General features: G+C 53.2%; 1 protein-coding gene across 1 annotated transcript; it reads left to right on the forward strand.

The window, feature by feature from the left end:
- Positions 1 to 1507: 1507 nt before the first annotated feature.
- On the forward strand, positions 1508 to 9243 carry PKLR (pyruvate kinase L/R). Its single transcript, XM_072945899.1, has 11 exons — positions 1508 to 1601; positions 2631 to 2813; positions 4969 to 5060; positions 5158 to 5289; positions 5441 to 5627; positions 5975 to 6245; positions 6368 to 6518; positions 6830 to 6982; positions 7078 to 7244; positions 7957 to 8138; positions 8770 to 9243. Exons 1-11 carry the CDS (start codon positions 1508 to 1510, stop codon positions 8874 to 8876), a joined length of 1719 nt encoding a protein of 572 aa, XP_072802000.1. The 3' UTR covers positions 8877 to 9243.
- The last annotated feature ends 149 nt before the right edge of the window (positions 9244 to 9392 follow it).

Here is a 9392-nt window from a genome sequence, read left to right on the forward strand (position 1 = left end):
TTGAATGATTAATTAACATCTTAAACTTAGCCTGTCTAAAACTGAAACCTTGACTGTTCTCCCTGCATGCCTGTTTCTTCCTTAGCCGTAGTGAATGGTACAACCATCTACTCAACTGCTCAAGTCAAACCCCTCAGCGCCATCCTTTCGGGGTTGGAAGGCTCCCTCTTTCTCTCCCCACATCTCTCCGTCATTCCATCCCTTCTGCTGCTCCAAAATGCATCTCAGATATGTCTCCCTCTCTCCATCTTCACTGCCATGACACTAGTCCACCCTCTCCCGCCTAGATTAGTCCTAAAACCCCTCACTGGGGTCTTCCTGTGCCAACAATCTAGTCTCCCCCACCCAGCCAGAGGGCTCCAAAGCATCAATTGGATGTCACACACACCCTCCTTGCCCCCCGCACGCCCCGTAAGCCCCTACCCTTCAAGGTCGTTCTCTGGTCTCCAATTTCACCAGGGACCATGCTCCTCCACTCCAGGCTCATGGCCTCGATGCAGCTTTCCCTCTCTTTAGCACCAGGCTCTTTCCTTCCTCAAGCCTTGGCGTACATTATTTCTAACCCCACAGAAAACTCCTTGCTCCAAATTGTCCCAGCGGGTTCCTTCTCCTCCTTCAAATCCCAGTGTAAATGTGATGACTTCAAAGAGGCTTTCCCCAACCACCTCATCTAAAATACATGTCCCCCTCTTCTCCTCTCTGGCTTCTCTATTCCAGCATCCTGATCGATCGATTCCTTCGTAGTGCTCACAAAGGATGTAGTGATAGACTTATTTGTTTGACACTTGTTTGTAGTCTGTCTCCTCACCCAACTATAAATTCCATTGAAGGGCACAGGCTCTATCTGTGTTGCTCATCACTGTGTCCTCAGTACCTGGTACACAGTAGGTGCTCAGTAAATATTAGAGATGGTCAAGGAGCAAATGGTAGCCAATGTGATAATGACAGGGATGCTATCAGAGCCCTTCCAGAGGATCCCACCACAGGATCAAAATGCTCCCCATCCTGGGGGGTAGGGGAGGCGAGGGTATAGCTCAGTGGTAGAGTGCGTGGTTAGCATGCAAAAGGTCCTGGGTTCAATCCCCAGTAATTCCATTAAATAAATAAACCTAACTACCCCCCCCCAAATTTAAATGCTCTCCATCCTCTTTCTCCAGGCTCCAGTTCCTACCCTAGGTCCCCTGCTTCCTAAATTTACCTAGAGCTAACTTCAGTAAAGTACAAAGAAAAAGGAACCATATCGCTGGCAAAAAAAAAAAAATCTTTATTTAGGTTGATGATCAGTGTGAATGGATTGAAAATTTATCAGGAAAAATGGATGAGAGAGGGAGAAGGCCAGAAGATAGGGGAAAGGAGCCAACAAGTCTGGGGGCGGACTCTGTGGGGCCAGGGGTGGCCTGCTGGGTGTGCCCCTTTTCTCTGGCTGCCTTCGATAAGACCAGCAGTTCTGTTATCCTCTCCCTCTCTCTCCACATTCTGGGCAGCCCCAGCTTCATGTTTTGGAAGCATGTCAGTGCAGGAGGACATGCAACCCCAGGGGCTTTGGCTCTCTAAGTCTCAGAGGGATTTAGCAAAGTCCATCCTGATTGGGGCTCCAGGAGGTAAGAAGGAGCAACAGATGGAGAGAAGGGGGAAGTAAGGGTGGGAATCAGGAGTGGGGGATGTAGGGTACAAATGATCCAAATCTGCTGCTGGTGAGGAGGCATTTGGGGGAGATCTGTGTTCATTGGAATCTCCTCTGTGTTCATTTATGGTCCCTGGTCCAGGCCTCTTCTCCAGGCCTCAGTAGGCAGGGAAAAGTGGAGCTTGCAGCCTGGGAGCCACGGGGTACTCCCGTGGTGCCTGGACTCTGACCCCTGGTGCACAGGGCCTCCAGTGACAGGGGAGAGGCTAGTGACACTTTAACCAGTATGCAGAACTGATCCCCAGCCCAGCAGGGCCTCATGCCACTGACAGCCTGACAGCATGGAGCCGACTCCTAGAGACAGACAGCCGTGCAACGACATGGAGGGTGCGGCTAGAAGTGGGGATCCTCTTCCTCTGGGCCGGGCTGGGTAAAGCTACAGGGACTCCAAGACTTGCAGTAGCATTGAAGGGGCTGAGGAAACTCCCAGGAAGCGGTGGGGAGGCCAGCTAATCACTGGGGGTTGGAAGGAAGAAAACGGGGACCATATGAGAGAGAACTGGGTGATTCTGGGCCTGGAAATGAGGGGCCATTGTGAACTAGATATCAAGGGGGGCTGACACTGAAGGAAGTCAGCAGCTAAAGAAGAAGCAGTCTGGGATTCTGAGGAATCAGACAGTTGGGTGGTCAAGAACTTGAGCCTAGAGTTAGACCTGGATGTGAATCCCATCTTAATAGCTGTATGACCTTGGGCAATTTATTTAACTTTTCTCAGCTTCTGTTTCTTTACCTAAAAAGTGGGGGTAATTACAGAGCATTTAACAGTAGTTGTGACTAAATAAGATCCTAGCACACTAGTGACTAAATAAGATCATGTCTGCATAACGCCCAGCTCGTTAGCAGGACTCAACAAGCGCTGGAGAGCTAAGGGAAGGAACAGAGGGTACACTGAGCTGAAAGGAGGGGGAGGAGAGGCAAGTGCCCATGAAACCCCCTTCCACTGCAGGGCCAGCAGGGTACCTGCGGCGGGCCAGCGTGGCCCAACTGACCCAGGAGCTGGGCATTGCCTTCTTCCAGCGGCAGCAGCTGCCGGCAGCCATGGCAGACACCTTCCTGGAACACCTCTGCCTGCTGGACATTGACTCCGAGCCCGTGGCCGCTCGCAGTACCAGCATCATTGCCACCATCGGTGAGCACCCTCTTTCCCCCTACAGCATCACAGGGCCTCTTGGGTGTTTCTCAAGGTGCTTCCTCATCTTTTGCCTCCTTTGAGATTTCTCCCTGTTTGACTGAGTCATTCATTCAACAAATATTTGTTGAGCACTTGGTAGACAGCTTCTGGACCCTGGGAGTAAATGAGTGACATAAACAAAGATCCCTACCCTTGGGGAGTTGACAATCTAGCTGGATGGAACAATAAATAATAAATATAATAAATTATTTTTAAAATAAGTAAATTATTTAGCATGTTAAAAAGTGATAAGTACCATGGAAAAAAGAAAAGTCCAGCATGGTAAAGAGTACCAGGATGCAAAGGCAGAAAGGAGGTTGCAGTCCTATTAGGGAGTCACGGTAGCCATTGTTGAGAAAATGAGACATGAGCGAAGACTTAGAGGAGATGAGAGAATGAGCCAGGCAGACTTCTAGGAGAAGAGAGTACTAGGCAAAGGGAATAGCCAGCACCAAGGCCCTAAGTCAAGGAGGCTAGAAACCATCAAGGGGAAGAATGGCAGAAATGAAGAGGCTGGGGGAGGGCAAGCTGCTGTAGAGTTTTGAGTTGGGGGAATGACATGCTGTTACTTATGCCTTAACAGAACTGCCACGGCTGCTTTCCTGAAAATAGATTCGGGGTGGGGGCCAGGGCAGAAGCTGCTCACGTAGTGTTTCTGCCTTAGACCAGGTGGTGGCAGTGGAGGCGGTGAGAAGTGATAAGACTGAATGTACTTTGAAGGTAGAGCTGACAGAACCTGACAGATTGGCTATGGGGTGGAGGCGAGGATGAAAAAGGAGTCAAGGATTACTCCCAGTGTTTTGGTGTGAGAAATTAGAAGAATGCATTATCAACTGAGTAGAAAAGACTGTAGTGGAAAGGTTTATGGGAGAGGAGATCAGTTCAGTTTGGGGCATGTGGAGTTTGAAATGCACATTAGACATGTAAGTGTGGGACAGAGTAGGCAACCAGATACACAACTCGGGGGTTTGGGAGAGCAGTCTGAATGGGAGGTATACAGTTGGGAGTTGTCGGCATATGGATGGCATTCAAAACCATAAGACTAGTTGAGACCACCAAGGGAGTGAAGGTGAAAATGATAGAGAAGAAAACGGGGCATCTAATGTTAAGTAAGGCGCAAGAGATGCTGAGAAGGAGCAGCCAGTGAGGTAGGAGTAAACCAAGAGAGGGCAGTGTCCTAGAGGGCAAGCGAAAGAAGGTACATCAAGGTCGTGTGTCAAATGCTGCTTGCTGATGGGCCAGCTAAGATGTGGACTGAGAATTGACCATTAGATTTTAGCAACAACACAGAGGTTCTTGGTGACCTTGACAAGAACAGATGTAGTGGAGAGTTGGGGGCCAATGCCTGACTAGAGCGGGGACAAGGGAGTGTGCAGGGAGGGGAACTGGAAGCAGCAAGTACAAATAACTCTTGCAAGGAGTTTTGCTGGGAAGGTGAGCAAAGGAATAGGACTGTAGCTGGACGGGGAACTGGGATTAGGATAATTTATTGTTATTATAGTTTGGATGAAAGAAATAACAGCAAGTTTACATGCTGATGGGAATGATCCAATAAAAAAGGAAAACACTGATGACATAGAGGATGGGGGAATGGCTGAATCTATGATTTTGAGCAGGTGAGAAGGAGCCCCAGTGCACAAGTGGGAGAACTGCCTTTAGGTAGGGACTGGAGAGGTTAATCAACTGGCTCTCAGCTACACAGCTGTCTTATGAGCAGAGCAGGGATGGGGCAGAACTCAACTCTCCTCAGTCCAGTATGAGGCCTCTCAACTCTAAAGCCCAGTACCCCAGTAGTCCTCACCTGGCACCCATTCCCTGCCCTACTCCCCTCATAGGCTGGGGTTACCTCCACACTGCAGCACTTAACATCACTGCCAACACAGGTACCTCAGGCTGGGCTGAGGCTGTTCCTCTAGGACCTCACAGTCCAAGGAGGCGGGCGTGAGCCGGAGGGGGAAAAGGAATTTCTGACCTGTGAGCTGGGGTGGCATCAGGGAACAAAGGGCAGGTAACAGGACTTCTGCAGCCTGGGGCGTCTCTGATGGTGGTGATAGGTGCGGGCTGTCCCTCAGGTTTGGGGAGAAAGTTGTCTGAGTGGGATCTGTGGTTCCAGGGCCGGCATCTCGCTCCGTGGAGCGCCTCAAGGAGATGATCAAGGCCGGGATGAACATTGCGCGACTCAACTTCTCCCACGGCTCCCACGAGGTTCAGGGCAGGACCGCAGGGAGGCAGGCGGGGTTAGAGGATGCCCCAGGACCCCGGCCACTTTCCCCTGAAATCCTCGCTCTTTTCCTGTCCCCAGTACCACGCTGAGTCCATCGCCAACATCCGGGAGGCGGTGGAGAGCTTTGCAACTTCCCCGTTCAGTTACCGACCCGTGGCCATAGCTCTGGACACCAAGGGACCGGAGATACGCACTGGGATCCTGCAGGGGGTGAGAGGCGACCTGGGACCCGACCTGTCCCGGGGACCGAGAAGGGGGCGGCGCGGCGCGGAGGCAGTTGCCCAAAGGGCAGAGCATGGGGAGGGGGCCGGCCCCGGACCGCGGCGGGCAGAACTCAGTGCTCCTCTGGCCCCGTCCCTAGGGCCCGGCGTCGGAAGTGCAGCTAGTGAAGGGCTCCCAGGTGCTAGTGACCGTGGACCTGGAGTTCCGGACGCGGGGGGACGCGAACACCGTGTGGGTGGACTACCCCAATATCGTCCGGGTCGTGCCGGTGGGGGGCCGCATCTACATTGACGACGGGCTCATCTCCCTAGTGGTCAAGAAAATCGGTGCGGATGCGCCTCCCGCCCTGGCTGTGCGCAGTGAGCGCACTTTCCTCCTTTTGGCTCCCGCATTCGCCCTTTAGACCCACCACACCTACCCCTGGCCACCGCCCCACGAGCCCCCGGCATGCAGACTCCTGGGCTCACCCTGGGTTGGGGCTGGACTGGCGGGTTAGTCGTTTCTTCCCCATACTTCCTCCCGGTGCCTATTCGGTGCAGAGTCCAGGCCGAGGGCGAAGAAATGAATAGGACATCGTTCCGCTCTCTTGAGGGTCCAAGTCACGTGTTCCCGCTGCCGTGGCTATGCCCCCGGCCTCACCCCTGACCTAGGCCGGCTTTATCCATGCTCGCAGGTCCAGAGTGGCTAGAGACCCAAGTGGAAAATGGCGGTGTCCTGGGCAGCCGGAAGGGCGTGAACTTGCCGGGCACCCAAGTGGACCTGCCCGGGCTGTCTGAGCAAGATGTCCAGGACCTGCGCTTCGGGGTGGAACATGGCGTGGACATCATCTTTGCCTCCTTTGTGCGGAATGCCAGCGACGTGGCTGCCGTCAGGGCTGCTCTGGGGCCGGAAGGACAGGGCATCAAGATCATTAGCAAAATTGAGAACCATGAAGGGGTCAAGAAGTGAGTCTTGATCTTTGTCCCCATCAGGTCCTAACCATCCCCATTGCCCCTCCTCTTCTCCTGTCTGCCTCTCCCTGGCATCTCCTGGCTCTTCCACAGCCCTAACTCCCCCAACTGCCCAGGTTTGATGAAATCCTGGAAGTGAGCGATGGCATTATGGTTGCACGGGGTGACCTGGGCATTGAGATCCCAGCGGAGAAGGTTTTCCTGGCTCAGAAGATGATGATTGGCCGTTGCAACTTGGCGGGCAAGCCTGTCGTCTGTGCTACACAGGTCTGGAGTGAGCCCTCGCAGCAGGGCACTCTGTGGGTCTGAGGATACCTGAGGGTGAATACCAACACCTTAGGTCTCTGACACATTTTGCTGTCCGGTGTTTGACCCTCAAATAACAAAGCTAGGAAGAGATGCTGTGACCCCCCCCCTTTTTAAGATGAGGAAATAGAACAGCCAGGATCACACATTTTGTGACTGTGACCCTAGCTTTCAGGACCCTCAGAGAGTGTGGATGTCAGAGCAGTAGTTTGGGGCAGGGTCCCCAGTCAGAGTATGGCTCCTACAGCTCTGACGTCCAGATGTTCCCCCAGATGTTGGAGAGCATGATCACTAAGCCTCGGCCAACTCGGGCAGAGACAAGTGATGTGGCCAATGCCGTGCTGGATGGAGCAGACTGCATCATGCTGTCGGGGGAGACTGCCAAGGGCAACTTTCCTGTGGAGGCTGTAAAGATGCAGCATGCGGTAGGAGCTCAGGATGCAAGGCAAATGGGCTGGAAAACCAAAACCCCTTCCAGGTCCCAATACCCCTGCCCAGCCTGACCTCCTGGTGCCCACAGATTGCCCGGGAGGCAGAGGCTGCAGTGTACCACCGGCAGCTCTTTGAGGAGCTGCGCCGGGCGGCACCGCTGAGCCGGGATCCCACAGAGGTCACCGCTATCGGCGCTGTGGAGGCTGCCTTCAAGTGCTGTGCCGCTGCCATCATCGTGCTGACCACAACTGGCCGGTGAGGGGGACACGGGGAACACCAAGACAGGGCTTTGGGTCAGGGGCAGGCTAGGGTGGGCCCCAGGCTTGGGTTTTATCTCATCATCAGGAATCATTCAGGGGCAAGAGGAGAGACAGCTATGGGAGCTAGAGGCCAGGAGAGGCAGATCTTGGAGCACACCAGGAATTGTGACTGTGAGCCCCAAGGGGTTGGAAGGGGAACGTGGCAGCAGTGAGTGCATTGGCTTCCAGGTCATTTGAGTTTTTAAGTCTGAGAGGCAGGTCCTCTGCATTTAGCCCACAAAGCCTTATAATGTTGAGGTGTTGCAGAAGGGCCCAGAAAGTCTGAGTTCAAGTCATTGCTCTGAAACTCAGCTGTGACACCTTGGGTAAGTCACCCAGGCTCTATAAGCCTCCTCCATTTGCTCATGGGGTTGTGAGGATTAACAAGAGACGTTTGTATGTTAAGTACTATATAAAGATACATTCCCAGAAGGGTTCTGTTTTTCAAAGAGGCTTCTCCTTAATATCTCATTTGATGATATATTTTTTATCATTTCTTATCTTCCTTATGTGGTAAGAAAGGCAGGTATTCTTATACCTGTTTTACAGGTGAGAAAACCAAAGCCCAGATAAATATGATTTACCCAGGGTCACACAACTTATTGGTGGCACCTGGAACTAGAACCTAACACTCACTGTTCTGGTCTGACCTTCTCTGCCTCCTTCAGTTCAGCACAGCTTCTGTCTCGGTACCGACCTCGGGCAGCAGTCATTGCTGTCACCCGCTCTGCCCAGGCTGCCCGCCAGGCCCACCTATGCCGAGGAGTCTTCCCTGTGCTCTACCGTGAACCTCCAGAGGCCATCTGGGCAGACGATGTGGATCGCCGGGTCCAATTTGGCATTGAAAGTGGTAAGCCACCTAGACTTCCTTCCCGCCCACCCCTGGATTTATATCATGAGTCCACCAACCCCAGTTCCCACACTCACCCAGAGGGCATTGCCTCTCTCCTTCGGTTCCAGATTTTCTCTGTGAGGTTCACTAGGACTCAGCTATTTGGGCCTCCAGGGGTGGGGGAGCATGCTGAGGGAGGAGGGCAGAGGAAGAGGCCCTCTAAGGTCCATCCCTAAAAAGTCGGTGCAGCTGCTGCCCGCACCAGGTGGCTAGAGCCGGGCATGACACAAGGAGCAAGACGTGAGAAGAGAAAGGGGGACCAAGTCCCCTGCAGCAGCAACTAAAATCGAATTTACAGTTGGCTATGCTCATACCCCACCGCTTCTATCAGCATAGAAATACAGGTGGACAGACTTGCTCCTTGGCAACACACCCCACGCCACTCCAGGGGCACTCCTGCAGCGCTGATATAGTGCAGTGGTCACATTCCCTGTGGTGCCACCTGTGGGACACACTATACAGTTTGTCCCAGGCCCCATTCCCTACTGAGTGGCCTTGGGGAGGTGAAGGGTGGTAGCTGGTTCTCATTACAGGGCTGACCTGGGTCCCTCAATGGCTGGTTATTATCTTCTCCCCTTCCTCCTCCCAGGAAAGCTCCGTGGCTTCCTCCGTTCTGGGGACCTGGTGATTGTGGTGACAGGCTGGCGACCAGGCTCTGGCTACACCAACATCATGCGAGTGCTGAGCATAACCTGAGGCTTCCCCCTCCTCTGACAGAGCCAGCCCCAGACCCACCCCTCCTCTCTGCTTCTGCCACCCCACACCTCTCCTCCACCTCTAAGTCTTCTTTACTCCCAATCCTCCCTGAGAGGCCACATCTGCCATCTACCCCACTTCCAGGCTGCTCCCTCCCCTTCTCCATTTCAGACAGGCCTTGAAAGCCTGTATCCAATTAAGCACTGGCCATTCAGCGGCACCAATCCCTGAACCCAATGCTCTCAACTGGTCCCTAAGATGCTCTGAGCCTTTAATCCCAGCTTAACTGATTAATTCTATTCCACTAAGCTTCCCACACCTGGGGGTGGAGCAGAGGGGAACAGGACAATCATGTCTACAGTCTCCCCAAAATCTGTTTTAAAGATATTTCATATCCATGCAGTTTGATGTTCTCATATGTGGCCCTCAGGATAATCTGGAATCTCCTGAGGAGAGTGCCGCCTCTTCCTTCGTTGTGACAACTGGTGACATCAAAGCACCGACCTAGGCTAGATG

Source organism: Vicugna pacos, chromosome 21 (assembly GCF_048564905.1).
Source record: "Vicugna pacos chromosome 21, VicPac4, whole genome shotgun sequence".
Taxonomy (NCBI): domain Eukaryota; kingdom Metazoa; phylum Chordata; class Mammalia; order Artiodactyla; family Camelidae; genus Vicugna; species Vicugna pacos.

Coding starts and splice junctions, on each gene's coding strand:
- PKLR (XM_072945899.1), top strand. CDS start 1,508: ATGTCAGTGCAGGAGGACATGCAACCCCAGGGGCTTTGGCTCTCTAAG. Junction 5,061..5,157: donor TCTCCCACGGCTCCCACGAG/GTTCAGGGCAGG, acceptor TCCTGTCCCCAG/TACCACGCTGAGTCCATCGC. Junction 5,290..5,440: donor GCACTGGGATCCTGCAGGGG/GTGAGAGGCGAC, acceptor CCCCGTCCCTAG/GGCCCGGCGTCGGAAGTGCA.